General features: G+C 47.5%; 2 protein-coding genes across 2 annotated transcripts in view; both read left to right on the top strand.

Moving 5' to 3' along the window:
- Positions 1-5665, top strand: part of USP4 (ubiquitin specific peptidase 4) — a 50369-nt gene extending 44704 nt beyond the window's left edge. The window contains exons 19-22 of the mRNA XM_082663289.1: positions 71-220; positions 1234-1337; positions 3861-3949; positions 4345-5665. Of these exons, the coding sequence (XP_082519415.1) occupies positions 71-220; positions 1234-1337; positions 3861-3949; positions 4345-4503 (502 nt within the window). The 3' untranslated portion in view covers positions 4504-5665. The remainder of the gene's footprint in view (positions 1-70; positions 221-1233; positions 1338-3860; positions 3950-4344) is intronic.
- A 14-nt stretch (positions 5666-5679) lies between these two features.
- LOC309828155 (uncharacterized protein C3orf62) lies at positions 5680-10694 on the top strand. Its single transcript, XM_082663290.1, has 3 exons — positions 5680-6353; positions 7190-7281; positions 8284-10694. Exons 1-3 carry the CDS (start codon positions 5944-5946, stop codon positions 8547-8549), a joined length of 768 nt encoding a protein of 255 aa, XP_082519416.1. The 5' UTR covers positions 5680-5943; the 3' UTR covers positions 8550-10694.
- The last annotated feature ends 4993 nt before the right edge of the window (positions 10695-15687 follow it).

Here is a 15687-nt window from a genome sequence, read left to right as displayed (position 1 = left end):
CCTCCATGCTTGAGAGCCCAGGTGGCACTGGCCCCCTGCCTCCCCACTAAGTGGAGGTTTCTCTTTTCAGGTACTGTCCCAACTGTAAGAAGCATCAACAGGCCACAAAGAAGTTTGACCTGTGGTCCTTGCCGAAGATTCTGGTGGTCCACCTCAAACGTTTCTCCTACAATAGATACTGGAGGGACAAACTTGATACAGTTGTGGAATTCCCAGTCAGGTGGGTCCCTGGGCTGCACTGTTATTTTTGGGAAAATTAAAAAACAGGCAGACAATCTGGGCACTGATTGGCAGAGTGTTTTGCTGCCAAAGACTTTTCTGTGTTAAGGTGTGTGTGTTGCTAGGCTCTGAGAAGTTGCTTTGGCTCACTTCCCCTCCGTGTCTGTAGGGAAAGGACTCTCCAGTAGAAGCACTTCCTCTCTCGAGTCCCTTACGCAGCCTAACTGAACTGGTCTTCCCATCTGTCATTGGTCCCAGGGAGCCCAGGCTCAGTAGAGCAGCACAAGGACATGCTGTACCTCGTTAATGCAGGGGCACAAGGAACCAGAGAGTAATCTGCTGGGGAGAGTTGGATTTTTGGGGGTGCAGATCCACCACAGTCCTGTCCCTGGGGCAGGGACTGGGACTGGCTGTCTACTAGTGTCCTCTTAGGCCCCAGGGTACAGAGTATAAGTGACACAGGCAAGTCAGTCAACAAGGTAGGAGTCCCCCCACAATATGCAGATTTAAAAATGCTTTTTGGGGGATGGGGGATGGGTAGATAGTTACATGAAGTATAGACATGTCAACGGGAGGACCTAGGTGGTGGGTGTGTACATGTTTGTTGTAAAATTCTTTTTTTCTCTATGTTTGAAATTTTCAAAATAAAACATTAGGGAAAAAAGCTTTTGGGGGCCTGTTTTGGTATTTAGCTTAAATTTTTATGGCACTAATTAGTAATTCTGATAGTAACAGCCATTTTTACAAAGTTGCTGCAGCCCTCGTGTCTGCCCAGAGCCCTTCTTTGACATTTGGTCTCAGCTAAGGCTTCTCTTTTCCAGTCTGAACATGTCAGTGGTCAGAACAAGACCCCAGGGCTCCTTCTGTCTGGACTGTTCATTCGTTCCTTCTGCACTTAGTTTCTGAGGGCCTCCCTGTGTTATAGCCTGTTGCATGAAAGGGGTTGCTGGGTTGCTCTGACTTCTTTCTCTGAGTTTAATGTATTGAAGGGTTATTTTTGTTTTCTTTGCTCAGAGCTCTGAACATGTCTGAGTTTGTCTGTGACCTGTCAGCAAGGCCTTATGTGTACGACCTCATTGCCGTGTCCAATCATTATGGAGCCATGGGGGTTGGCCACTGTAAGTACTGGAATCTGCTTCTTTCTGAGATGTTGAAATGCCCGTGGCCAGTCATCTTTCACCAGCCTATCCCTGTGTGCCAGGCATTGCCCTAAGCACTGAACTTACACAGCTCCACGGGCCTCAGGTTGCGGGCTTTTTCCATATTGCTGCCCTTCAATTTTTCTGGTAGGATGGTGGTTCATATTCTTTAATCCAATAATCCACCTCTGGGAAACCTAAGGAAATTACTTGACTTTGGGGAAAAGCTTCATGTGCAAAGATATTCACCTACTTATAATAGTGAAAAATTAGTATTATTTATAATAGTGGAAAATTAATAATAGCATTGGTGATCAACCATTGGCACTTCTGTCCATCGATTTCATGGAAGAGTACACAGTCATTGCAAAATAAAATTAATAATAACATGAGGAAATACCCATGGTATGTTAAGGGAAAACAGCTACACAAAATTGCATCATTACAGAAAGTAGTATCACAACTACATTGAAACAAAAGACAGAGAAACTGTGATAGGAGGGGGGAAAGCCTAGGAGGAGAGAGACCAAAATGTTAATTTTTTCTTTGTTCTACTTTATTTTCCAAAATTTCTATAATGTGTAGGTTTATCTTCACTTTTATACTTTTACTAGTTTATTTTGTTACTTGTTTATGGAAAGGTTTTAGTGATGTTGAAGTGAGGAGCTGGGTTTCCTCATCTCTCTTCTATTGCATCTGCACCATGATAACTGCCACTACACCCAGTGTCAGGACCCCAAGAGATGACACCATGGGAGGTGTCAGTTCCATTTACACTCACAGTGGATTAGGGAACTGCCCTAAACCCCAGTCTTCTCTTCTATACTGATAAGCTTTTTCTGTTGGCCCAACAGTCTGTTCTCCTGCCTCTCCATTCTTACCATATCACCTCTTGCCTTTAGATGGCTGCTCAGTCTCCAACCCTCAGGTCTACATTCCAGGCCATTAGAAGAAGAGGAAAAAAGGGTATGACCTTCCCTTTTAAGCAGATCTCCCAGAAGTCCCCCTCAACTCCTCTACATACATCTCATTGGCTATCACTTGGTCACAGGGCTACCATCTAGCTGTAGGAGAGGATGGGAAATAAAAATGTGCCTGTTTGAAAATTGGGGCTCTACTGGAGTGGCTATTAGCAATCTCTGATCATATCATATCCTGCAGCACTTACTCTTCTCTTACTTTTTTCTCCCCAAAGTAATTTCACTATCTATATTCATGCATACTGGACACATGTATTCATTTTTAACTTCCATTTTAGCATCTAAACACTGCTAGGGCAGATTACTTAGCCTCTTTATGCTTCAGTTTCCTCATCCAGGTTAGGCTTCAGTTTCCTCATCCAGGTTAGGCTGGTTATATGCAGGTCCACATTGGGTCCACAGTTGGAACGCCACGATTGAGAGCCACCATTGCTATTGTTATGCCAAGCACGGACAGCGGGGACACGCCCTTGGCACCTTCTCTGTCACTTTGTCCCATGTCGTCCACCACCACTTGGTGCAGTAGGCACTGCAGTGAGTAATGGTTAAACAGCTTAAAAAAAACCAGCTTGCCGAAGCCACACAGCAGGTTGAGACTGGAAACCAAATCTCCATCAGATTCTGTTGTTTCTGAGAGTCTGGGTGGAGCAGGAATTGGGTATTGCTGCTGGGATTCCTGTTGTAAACACATCCTGCTTCGAAATAGTGTAAAATCAAAACTGGAAGTGTTATCTGTGGGAAATGCTTGCCCGGTGTGGGGAAATGCTTGGCCCGGTGTGAGGAATTGTTATCCAGCCGCAGATTCTTGACTCACAGTTTCGAAGGCAGATATATTTAAGTTTTCTTGTTCACATCCCAGCTTTGCAAACCCAAATACCCAATGTGTCCCTCTCTGGGATTATCCCACAGGCTCCAGAGGCAGTGAGAGGCAGTAGTAGCCAACCATCTGCCTGGATGAAGTGGGGGAGTTTGACTTGGCATGTTTTTGAGAACTGTTGTTTTGTTTAAATCTTAAAGTATCAGCTCCTTTTAAGTATCCCCTGACTCTGGGTTATTGCTCATAGCCATCCTGAAGATTGACACTGGATTCCTCTATTTTTTGGATTAGTTTTCCAAAATTACAGTTTAAAGCCTTGGTCCCCAGCGGCTCCATTTTTACCCTTTTAGTGCCTTTTTGAGAAGGAACAGATTTTTTTTTTTTAACATCTTTATTGGAGTATAATTGCTTTACAATGGTGTGTTAGTTTCTGCTTTATAACAAAGTGAATCAGATATACATATACATACATCCCCATATCTCTTCCCTCTTGCGCCTCCCTCCCTCCCACCCTCCCTAGGAACAGGGTTTTTTTTAAAGGCTGAGTTATCTTTTGGTTGTTAGGACACAACCTATAAATTACTTTTAATTTCAGACTCTGTTTGTTTCATGTTTTGGAATTGTGTTGCTGTTGAGTGCCACTGTAATGAGCTAGCCACATTAGCTCTCTTGGTGACCGGCTAGAGTATTCTCTTGCTTTGGCAGACACTGCGTACGCGAAGAACAAACTGAATGGGAAATGGTATTACTTTGATGATAGCAGTGTGTCCCTGGCCTCCGAGGATCAAATAGTGGTGAGTAGGGCCTAATACCTGGTTCCCACTCTTACCTTTAGGGATTAGAGCTGGGAAAAGTCTTCCGGGCTAGTTGGTTATTTAGTCATCCTGCTGGGACAGTGGAAGCAAGGTGTGGTAGAGAAAGAGTTGGCTGCCATTCCTTATGGGACCCTTCCTAAATGAGATGCTCATCTCTCCTCGGGGTCTGTCACAAGGCCTTTCCCCACTCCCTGGGGAGGGTCAGCATGAGCCAGCCTCAGGTAGAAGGGTTTTCACAGTCACTTCAGTGTGTGGCTGCACAGGGCAAGACGGCGGATCCCTGAGAGTGGTGTGTTTTGAACAGAGAGAAAAGCTGTGGGGGAATGGGTGATTTTTCCAACCAGTGAATGGATGTTGCCCCTCTTGTGTTTTAGACGAAAGCAGCTTATGTGCTGTTTTACCAGCGGCGAGATGATGAGTTGTGTAAGACGACTTCACTCAGTTTTCCTGGATCCTTTGATGGAGGGACGAGACCAGGCAGCTTACAGCAGGGCATGGGGGATGATGAGACTTGCAGCATGGACACCAACTGATGCTGCCTCAGTGACGCTGCACCACAGCACCGGTGCAGTCCCTCAGGAGAACACCTTTGACACTGAAGACTTGCTAGTGTTCCGTCTAAAAACCGGATGAGGAAATTCTTTCTTTTATGAGAAAAAAAAAAAAAAAGGGTTATGTTAGGAGGCTGAATTATTTTTCTTTTTATACAGGTGGTGAGAAATTTCTGTAAAACCTCGTGGAGCTGCAAAGTAGGGGTCGGGAGGGGGGGCACATAATGGAATATGTCTGATGGATTCCAGAGAACGGAGAGGAACACACTGTCATTGAGTTTGGTGTGGCCATGAAGACCTGCCACAGGCTGGTGAATGATTACTGTTCCCCCCAGTAGTCTGCCCACAGTAAATGAAGCCTCGACTAAATGATGTCATCCCCTTCTCCCTTGCTGTGCACTGAGATGGGTTTATAATACCCTAAAAATTAGCCACCAAAGCCCATTTCTGTTTCCCTTTGTGTCATCTTGGAATATCCAGCTTTCTTCTCCCTAATGAAATGAAGATGCTTGGTGTTGGGGTTTCCTGCCCCTCCGTCTCCTGTGGAACCTAGCAGTTCTGTTATGTACCCCAGCATCCTTGATGAATTGATACCCCTCTGGCACTTTTATTAGATATCACTTGGAAGTTGGTACACTAAACCGCTGGGTACTGGGTCGCGTCCAGTCGTTTCTCTCCCTGTTGGCTCGAGAATGGGAACCTTCCTGGGCTTGGGAAGGGCTCCCATTCTCGCTGCTGACTTCGGTTAGAAGTGAGATCCCCGCCCCTCCAGACGATTTTCTTTCCGCGGTCTGGCCTCCGCATGCCTGCCCGGCCGCACTCCCAGGGCCGTTGTCTTTGTCGCGGGGAGGCCTGAGACCACTGTCCCCTCCGTGCGTGGGGCCCTTGCTCCCCCTTGCGTTGGTTCAGAGAACAAGGTCATCTGGGCTTTTCTTGTCTGACCTTTGACCTGAGCCGTGGGGGTTGGGTCTGTCAGTCGCGGGCACACGCGATCGATGAGGACGTGCGCGACGACCGTTGGTAGGGGCGGTGGTGCGGGAGCGCCGGCTGCTCGGTGAGGACCCGGCTGTGGGTCTCCGCTCGGGGGCTGGCCGCTGGGTGGGGCCGGGCCGGAGCCTGCGACCGAAGGGGCTGCGGGCTGGGATGAGGGGCCCGGAGCCGGGGGAGGGGGAGTGGTTCCGGCTCCACTGCCGGTTCCTCCCTCCCGGAGAACCGCGGGCCGCACCTGACCCCACGGAGGAAAAAGCGCCGGGAGTGGGGGTTTCCCTGCTCTCCGACCCATGGTGTGGGTCAAACTTAAGGAAATTGTGGCAAATACTCCATTTGGGGGTGGTTTACAACCTCATCTGTAACATTATTTTCACGTTGCTGTGTGCATTTCCAGTGTATTGTATAATAAAGACATGGTCGCTTTTAGGGGAGATGTCTGAAAAACTGAGAAGATGCAGAAAGGAGCTGACTGCAGCCATTGACCGGGCCTTTGAAGGACTCAGTCATTCCCAGGAGTGCTCAGGCATGCAGAGGCAGGAGCTGGACGCTGCGCCGCTTTCTTTCCCCTTCCCCATGCACAGGCTCCTCTGCATGAGGCACCCGCTGGCAGCCTGCTCCTCTGCGGCTCCTTTCTCTCCTGTCCCGTTTGCTCCTGGGAATGAGAGCCCTGCCTTTGCACCAAACCACGAACCCGTGAGTGCAAAGACACGTGCTCTATGCCCCAAAAGAAAACCTCTGACCAGCAAGGAAAACATATCGATGCATTCCTCGATTTTGGCACCTGAAAGACAGTTTTGGAGAGCGGCAGGAGATGGGGAGAACTGGAGAAAAGACAGTCTAAGGTGATTCCAATCTGAATAGTTTAATAGCTGTAATTAGGGTTATCTCATATCTGAAAAAATTGTTGAAAATCCTAAATTGAATCCATAACACTACTCTTGCCTCCCCTCTGAAGCTCTAAGACTTTATTTGGAAAGTTTGTAAACGTTCTTCAGAAAGAGTGTGTGTGTGTGTGTGTGTGTGTGTGTGTGTGTTTGGTTTGAGGGGGTGAGGGGTCTTGGATGTCTAACCAGTCATGGAAACCACTCTGCAGTACCAAAAGGGGTAGTGAATGTTAAAGAACCTAGTTTTAAAAGTCATCTTATTTTTTGTACTGCAGAAACACGTATCTTAATTCCAGTGTTTTTTTCCCCAAACTGGGGAGAGGTGGATCAATGGCTGGGCCCTGACTTCACCCTTGCTTCTGCTCCCCTTCCTCACCCCAGAGCTTTTTAGGCTTTCCCTGGGATAAGGTCTTCCCTAGACCTTTTCTTCTCCCAGGTAGCTGCAAACTGCCTCATCCTAGGCACCTTGATTTGAAGCAAGGAGGACCATATGCGCTGAAACTTCAAGGTTCTGCCATCTTGGTTGCTCTGTAGTCAGAGACTGAAGAAGCCATTTAATCATTTCAGTTCTACAAATATTTGTGCTCATATTCACAAACATTAATGGGCATTATGATGCTTTTAGTCAACTTCACTGATTCAGTGGTTCCCAGTCATCCTCTAATCGCAGCATAAATGACAATTTAAAGTACCAGTGTTTGTCTTTAAGATTATCTAACACTGAGTTCCTCTCCAGTATTTTCTTGAAAGAGGATCTAATCCCCCACCTTTTTCTTTTCACCTGGGGGCTGCAGGAAAGATATGGAGAAAGATTTGAAGGTTGAGTCAAACATGCCACTCAGCAGTTCTAGCCAAGAGGTCACAAAGGATTTGCTTGACATGATCGGTGAGTACAGAGGGCTGGTGCATCCTCTCTCTGGAAGGATAGGTTCTTCACACGGGCCCCTGAGTCAGCAAGCATCTTATAAAAAAAAAAATCCTTATTTCTTTTCCACTGGCTTGTTAGATTTGTTTTGCTCACAGCAGAGAGCCTTCATGGAGCTGATAACCTGGGGGAGTTACACATCAGTCAAGTCATTTCATAAATGTACAGTTAGAGTGAATCCTTGGAGGCCAGGGACAGCAGCCCCTGTTGGTGGATGAGCTTAGATGTGAAGGAAACAGGACATAGGCAGAGATGGGGGTAGGGGTAGAGGAGAGTAGTCCAGCTGGCGGGGGGGCATTAATACAAGATTAGAAGAAAAGTTAGAAGCCAAAAACTCCCCTATAATTCCACCATCCACCACAAAGGCAGCCACTGTTAACACAGTGCTGTATACCCTGTCATAGATACTTTTTCTACACACACATCTGTATATTCTGTGTGTGGACTATGTTTTTTTAAAAGCTATTTTATTTTTAGCTTTTTTTTTTCTCATTTTTTGGCCACGCCGCACAGCATGTGGGATCTTAGTTCCACGATCAGGGATCGAACCCGTGCTCCCTGCACTGGAAGCTCAGAGTCTTAACCGCTGGACCGCCAGGGAAGTCCCAGCAGGCAGCATTTTGATTACCCCAAAGATCCCATTTTTCTTACACTATGTCTTGTGCCCACAGGTCAGGGAGTAGTTTCTTGAGGGCTGGAACAAACACATGCATCTCTGTATCCTCCCACTTAAACCCTCCTTGGAAACCAAGGAGATGGTTGGGGCTCAATAAATACCTGAGCTAGGAAGGGGGACACCAAGCCCATGTTAGAATGTGGCAGCCTGCCAGCCCCCGGGGGCAGGAACACCGGCTTTGTAGAGTCCTCGGAAATGGCCGCCCATTTGTGGTTTTTAACTTGTGCCTGAAATGTCTTAAGAAATCTCTCACTGGAATTGTAATGCTGAATGTTTTTATTTTTAAGACCATACAGGCATCCAAACTATTGAAGAATTGGCTGGAAAACTAGAATTTGAAAATGAGTTGAACCGTGTGTGTGGTTGCTGTGAAGATTCGCCCTTCAAGGCGGACGCCTGGGCCCTGCTGGTGGACGAGAGCCCTCAGGAAGCCTCGGATGCAGACCCTGGCAGCCTCAAGCAGGCTTTCTATGATCACAGTATCGTGGAGACTGTTCTGGACTTGGAAGAGGACTACAATTTGCTGACCTCTTTTAAATACCGAATTGAGTAAGGACAGTTGACTTCAGCTTTGATTCTTTACAGCAGGAGTCTGATGTTAGGGCATCTGTGCAGGGCAGTCACAGTTGTCATCAGGGGCCACATTCTTCAGAGGCTTGGCAGAATCTGAATTACCCCAATCTTTTTAACTTCCAGTTGTGTCCCTTCTTGAGCTGAGAGCCCAGTTTGTTTGTTTGTTTAATTCTGTTGCTCTGAAGTGTTTCTTTTTTTTTCACCTTTTTTTTTTTTAACATCTTGACTGTTTTATTGATTGATGTTCAATATACCCAGAACCCAAGGCAGGTGCAGGTCTTGGGCCTCTGCTGTGTGTCTTCATGTTCTTTTCCACGGACCCCTGAAAAAGTACGGGGGCTACAACCAGCATGGGCTTTCTGTACCCCTGGGACCAGCCCATCCCAGGCCAGCTCAGCCTGTATGGAGGAACTGGCGTCAAGATGGACCTTGGCCCCAGACCCTCTGCCATATTTGCGCATTTTGCACACAAGGCTGCCTGTCCCCTGCATGGGCCTCATGCCCTCTTCGTGTCCAGACCCTCAATCCCTCCATCCTTGCCCCTGCCCAGCTCAAAGCCCTCTGCAAAGGCCTCCTACTTGTGTCAGAGGGGCTGGTAGCATCCCTTATTAGGTTTCCTGGGCTGGAGCCAACCCTCCACCACAGCTTGAGAGAAAGGACATCATCAGAAATTATTTGGACAGATCTCTCAAAACCATGATGTTCTTTCAGGAAACCTAATAAACTGTTGGGCAAGGTATCATGCCTCCCAGAAGCTGAGTCTCGGAAGTGCCCGCCTCCTAGGCATAGGGGAGTATGGGGGTAAGGAGTCTGGTGCAAAGCTGTTGTAAGACCCAAAACTCAAACCAAGGAGCTGGGAGGAAGTCCCAGGGGCCGAGGACCCCCCACCAGTCCATATTTTAGGCTAGTGATCCAGCATAGGGCAGGCTGCAGAGCTGGCATCACCCCTTTACTACAGGTCTGGAGATTCCTCTGGGCCCCCAGGTAGAGACCTTGCATCTACTCCGTAGCTGTGTGAGACTGGGCACTTGCCTGCCCCTGAGAACTAGCCTCCGGCCACTTCATGGGACAGGCCTCCGCTGGGGGGTAGAGGGCAGGACGGGCTAACCAGAGGCTCCTTCCAAGCCACCGTACACTCACTCCCTGCAGCAGATAATAAACATCACAGATTATGGAATTGGGGTTCACTTTCTATTCCCTGAATAGGAGAGACAGGAGCAAATAAGAAGAAATGCTCACAGCTTCTTGCCTGCCCCACTCCAGGGGGAATGGGGCCATCTGGAGGGAGAGTTGTCAGGCTACTTGATATTCAAAAAACCAGGTCTCCCAACAGTGAGTTCCAAATAATATGCCTTGATGTGGATACTCTCCCACAGAGGATGTGGGGCTTAATCCTCATCTCCCCCAACCCCTGCCTGTCACCACCCCTTGAGGGTGAGCTGAACTTAGTGACTCGCTTCCAAGGAATAGAGCTGGGAAAGGGAAAGATAGTAGATTACATGGAGAAGCCTGGCAGACACCACTTAACCAAGTGATGAAGATGAGCACCACTTGTGCTGTCCTGTGCACGTCACCCACCGCTGACAGGATGTGATGAGAAGGGTGCTTTGTTTCCATGGTATTCCTACCAAAACCTCCCAGCCCCAATCTAATTGTGAGACAAACATCAGATGAACCCAGTTTGGGGGATATTCTACAGGATACCTGGCCAGTACTCAAGACTGTCAAGGTCATTAAAAACAAGGAAAGACTCAAAATCTGTCACAGAGCAGCGGACACTGAGGAGACACAATGACTAAATGCAGTGCGGTGTCCTGGATTGTGTCCTGGAACAGAGAGAGGACATTAATGGAAAAACGGATCAAATCTAAATACAGGCTCAAGTTTAGTTAATATGGTTATTAGTTTCTTAGTTTTGACAAGTATGCCACAGTTATGCAAGATGTTAACATTAAGAGAAGCTGAGTGAAGGATATATTTGAACTTACTGTCTTTGCAACTTTCCTGTAAATCTGAATTTATTGCAAAATTTAAGATGTATTTATTTGTTTTAAAAATGCAGTTGATCCCAAGTTTGTGAAATGTGTGTATGAGCACACATGCAGAAAATTGTTATGGAGGAACAAGGAGGGTTTAGGTCTTTTTCTTGTCTGTATTTTAAAATTTATCTGCAGCTGACATGTGTCACTTCTGTAGAAAAAAGAAATTAGAGTTGTTTTTTAAAACCCTCATCTTCAACCAGCCATGGGCATCCCTCACCAGAAACCTGCCCAGAGGTGACCTTCACAGTTTACAGGAACTGGTGCAGGTCCAGGGCCTGCCAGGGGGTGCTCAGCAGGACCCTGACAAGGGGGTCGCCCTTCCCTGCGGGTGCTGGACCCTCAGGGCCAGAAACTCTGGGTCTCACAGAGCTGTTTCTCAGCACTCAGTGCTGGGAATGGGGATCTAGCCCTAACCCTGCAAGACTGAAATGAGAGGATTTTTCTTCTGCCTGCAGCAGAGACTGTGGCCCTTGGGAATGAGGGCGGAGCCTGGGGTAGAGGTGGGGAAGGAGGGAGGGGTCAGGTTTTCCCTGGTTGGATAGACAAATATACCTCTGTTTTAGCAAAGCCTTTATGTGAAAATTCAGATTTACCAAAAGGGCTAATTCATCCTGGAATCCTTAAATGAGGAGCTTTTCCTCACTGTAGAAACACAGCTATTTAGTAAAGCAGGTGAGCCCTGAGCCTCTGGCATGCCAGTCCCAGAGTAGCTGGGGTGGCCATGTGGTCATTTCCCTGGTGACACCCACTCTTGTCTCTGCATCCCTGGCTCCCCAAGGTGCCCAAAGGACACTTTCCTGCCTTTGTCATCTGCTTCAGGGTGGCGGGCAGATGTGTGCTCCTCTGCACAGAGCAGGGGTTTGAGGAGTTAGTCTCTAGGGATTTAGCTGGAGGAATAAAAGGAGCCTGGAACATTTTTTGCCTAGAACATTTATTTTAATAAACTTGGGACCAAAGATTTATTGGGGAGACATTGATGTTTGAGAAACTAAAAATGTTTTACGTCATTCGGTTCTCTCCCCCACAGTTCATCTTGGAAAGCCAAACAATCCCTGAATTGTTTCCGTGGAAACACCAAACTGCAATTTGGATTAGCAGAATCAAAATAGAAACAAGGCAGCTTCAAGAATAAATAGGAGCTTTGGAACCTGCTAGTCACCAACTGCCAGTTCAAGCTACAGCACAAGGCATGTGAGAAGCTGGGCCCATCCAGTTCTATAAGGAGGGGTTTCCAGGTCCCCTGGCTACATGCTGCCGGGTCAATGCCAAAGTCACTCGAAACCAGCTCTGTCTGCATACTGGTAGACTTGTAACAATACTTAATGTAGGAGCTGGTCTGTAGAAGCTAGGAGAGGCTGGGGGTCTGGAGGGAAAGTGGGGGGAAGAAGGGACAGGAAAAAGGAGAGATGAGTGAATGCCGAGTGAAGTTCCAGCAAGGAGCAGAGGCCACAGCTGAGGCCTGAGAGTACAGCAACAGTTCTTTCAAGAGGACAATTCAAGGGATTTCCCCAGTGGTCCAGTGGTTGGGACTCCGAGCTTCTACTGCAGGGGGCGCGGGTTTGATCCCTGGTCAGGGATCTAAGATCCCACGTGCCACGCAGTGTGGCAAAAAAAAAAAAAGACAATTCAAGTGTGGCCAAGGGCTGGAAACAGTGACCCTATCCTCAGCCCCATCTGTATTGCAATGTTCCTCACATTCCTGTCTAGCAACACAGGTCTAGACTGGAGTCTGAATTCTTGCCAGGTAAGCTCTGGGGGCACTTGTGGTCAGTAAGCGCCTGCTTCTGTGTAGCTCCAGCCAGCACAATCAGGCACGCAAGCCTACCTTCTCATCTCTGAGTCTCAGGGTTCCCTCCCCCTACCTCCTGCTCCCCTCAGCAGGGGAATGGGGGAGGCATCTCCTGGCCCCCCTGCCCTGGCTCCTTGGCATTCTCCTGGACTCTGCACTTCCAATCCCAGGGAAGACTCCAAGGGGGTCAGGAGACAAGGAGGAGGGAGATAGATAACCTGGGGGACCTTTGCCCCTCACCTTTGCACCCAGGAATGTGCTGATAGGGCAGCAACACCATCCTGCCACTGGAGGAGTTGTGAGCTATTAATAATCAAAGAAATTGATGAAAAGGATTTGCAAAAGAGGCCAATCTCCCTCCTCCCTCTAACTGAGGCACAAGACGTTTAACATGGCAGTGAAGGCCAGTGAACTAGGCAAGCAAACCAGGGAGGCCACTGCACCTGATTATGGGCAGTTATTGGAAAGGCTGTCATCTAGAGACAATCTGAGACTGGTAATTTGCTTTCTCCCTGGAGTATGTGGGAGAACATTAATATTTTAGGTTCCAGCTAAATATTTATAGAGGGAACAAAGTTTTACTCAGGAAATCTGTTTGACAGTGGATTCCAGCCCTAGTGGGGAGGACTTTCCGTGCTAGGCCAGCTGGAAAATGGCTGATTTGATGAAGAGTTTTGGCCTAAGGCCTGGCATGAAAAACAATTGCAGAACTACGTTCAGCTCTTGTAGGAAACCACTATCTTTTTTGAGGGCTAAAAGTCTGTTGTTTTCTGGGCACTTTGGATGGGAGCTGGCCTGGGAGAGAGGAATGGGCATCTTATAGGAGATACGTCATCAGGACCCCTTTGAAACGTCTGAGACAAAGAAGGGAAGTTGCAAAGGGATATCAGGGAGACCCAACTTTCAGGACAGGCTGCTAGGAGCTGTTTGAAAGATAAGCAAGAAATCCCTGCTCTCAGTAAGTATTTATCAAGTGTCTACTAGTGCCAGACACTCTCCTGGATGCTGAGGATACAGTAGGGACGAGGCAGATGCTGCTCTTGCTTCTGGAGTTTATATTCTACTGTGCAATGTGGGCAAACACAAAAATACTGATATATCATTTCAGATGGAACTGTATGAGAGAAATTAGGGTAAGGGAATGGGCAGTGAGTAGGGTGAGCCCCTTCAGAAGAGGAGAGGTCAGGAAAAGGCCTCTCTGTAGGTGACATTTAAATTGATACTTGAATATTAAGACAATTAGGTGCTGCAAGTGGCTTTACTTCCATCCTCAGACTGTAACTGGAGTTGTATAGAGGGAAGAGCCCCTAGGTGGGCCCTAGGCCGGTAAGACCTCCCACCACATCCACCCCGTGTGGCTACATACATCTCTATCAGCATCCAAAGAGCCAAAAATGTTGCGTGCTCCAGGGACGTGCCTGGGCTGTGTCATGCTCACCAAATTTGGCAGGAACACAATAGTTTAAAAAAAAAAAAAAAAAAGCCTTAGGAATAAAATAAGAAACAGAATATCCTTTCTGATGATTGCCAGAGACAGGCAGCATAATTTTAATTAACCCAGCCTTGTTAGGCGTTAAATTTACTGCTCATTCTACAAAAACACCCAGCTCATGTAACACTGAGTCACTCTGATCTTTGACTTTAAACAAAATTAAATACTTTTTTTTTTTTTTTTTGCGGTACGCGGGCCTCTCACTGCTGTGGCCTCTCCTGTTGCAGGGCACAGGCTCCGGACGCGCAGGCTCAGCGGCTATGGCTCACGGGCCCAGCCGCTCTGCGGCATGTGGGATCTTCCCAGACTGGGGCACGAACCCGTGTCCCCTGCATCGGCAGGCGAACTCTCAACCACTGCGCCACCAGGGAAGCCCCAAAATGAAATACTTTTGAAGAAATACAGGATTTCATAACTCACAGCAGAATCAAAGAACAGAGGGTCCTGCTTTGGCATTTCAAAGTTGGACAAGACCCTTCAATGAGAAGGCCACAGTCATAAATACTGGTGGAGTTCTCTCAACAGGGTCTCAACTGTGAAGTAAAATGACTAAACCTTTCAACTTAGAGTAATAAAACATTTCCAAATACAGATCCCTCTGATCTACAAGCCTCATGCTAACTGCTCCACAGTCACCTGTAGTCAGTTTGGGAAGGGCTGGGCTGCTTCCTCCAGTGCCGTCCTTGCACAGGCAGAGAAAACCAGCAGGGAAGGCAGTGGAGGCTGGCAGAGGGCAGGGTGAACAGATATCCAGTGAGACCCACAGGGAGAGTAGAGGCCAGGGCACCCTAAGGCAGAGCCCAAGTCTGTACTTCCTAGGCCTTGAAGAGAGAGGGCTGCTGCCATTGCCTGTGGCTGTAGACTGCAGGACGCCCTTGGTCTGGAAATGAGAGTGAAAGCACCTTAGGCTGGTTCCTGGTAGCCCTGCTGAAGGTGTCACAGGCAAATTAAACTCTCCCAGATTTTTGTGGGATACATAACCCTGAAAATAAAGAATATAAAAATGAGAAATCAGGAACCATTACTTTCTATAATGGCCCACACAGAAGCCCCATTTTCAGGAATTCCCTGGCGTTCCAGTGTGTAGGACTCAGCACTTTCACTGCCGTGGCCCAGTTTCAATCCCTGGCCAGGGAACTAAGATCTCCTGCAAGCTGTGTGGCACGGCCAAAAAAAAAAAAGCCCCATTTTCAACCCTGTACTGGCTTGATAATAGGCAAATTCTGGAAGCTGTCCATCCATGAGGATTTTTACTTTCATAAAAAAAAGAAAAATCAGGGCTTCCCTGGTGGCGCAGTGGTTAAGAATCCGCCTGCCAATACAGGGGACACGGGTTCGAGCCCTGGTCCGGGAAGATCCCACATGCCATGGAGCAACTCAGCCCGTGCACCACAACTACTGAGCCTGCGCTCTAGAGCCCACGAGCCACAACTACTGAAGCCCAAGTGCCTAGAGAAGCCACCGCAATAAGAAGCCCGTGCACCGCAACAAAGACCCAACACAGCCAAAAATAAATAAATAAAATTTTAAAAAAAAGAAAAGAAAAATCAGTTTGAGTAGGGTGTGGTTTATTCAAAATCATCTTAGGAGAAGCGTAAGGAATAAAAAGATGGTACACACCTTAAAAGTTTTATCTTTATTTTTTGATTTTTTTGTATTACAAAAGAAGTACATATATATTGCAAAAATTCAAAAACTTCAACAAGATATAATTGGAAAGCCAAAGTCTCATATAAGCGCACTGCTCTCCAGAAATGGTACGGGGCCCACAGCCACTCTCATTAGCTTTAAAAGA

Source organism: Grampus griseus, assembly GCF_964374135.1.
Source record: "Grampus griseus genome assembly, chromosome: 10".
In the NCBI taxonomy this organism is placed as follows: Eukaryota; Metazoa; Chordata; class Mammalia; order Artiodactyla; family Delphinidae; genus Grampus; species Grampus griseus.
This window is presented reverse-complemented; position numbering and strand designations above follow the sequence as displayed.

What these genes read in the sequence shown, in the direction of transcription:
- LOC309828155 (XM_082663290.1), top strand. Translation starts at nt 5,944, where the DNA reads ATGTCTGAAAAACTGAGAAGATGCAGAAAGGAGCTGACTGCAGCCATT. An exon ending in TGGAGAAAAGACAGTCTAAG is followed by an intron (nt 6,354 to 7,189) that starts GTGATTCCAATC and finishes TGGGGGCTGCAG; the next exon opens with GAAAGATATGGAGAAAGATT. An exon ending in GGATTTGCTTGACATGATCG is followed by an intron (nt 7,282 to 8,283) that starts GTGAGTACAGAG and finishes TTTATTTTTAAG; the next exon opens with ACCATACAGGCATCCAAACT.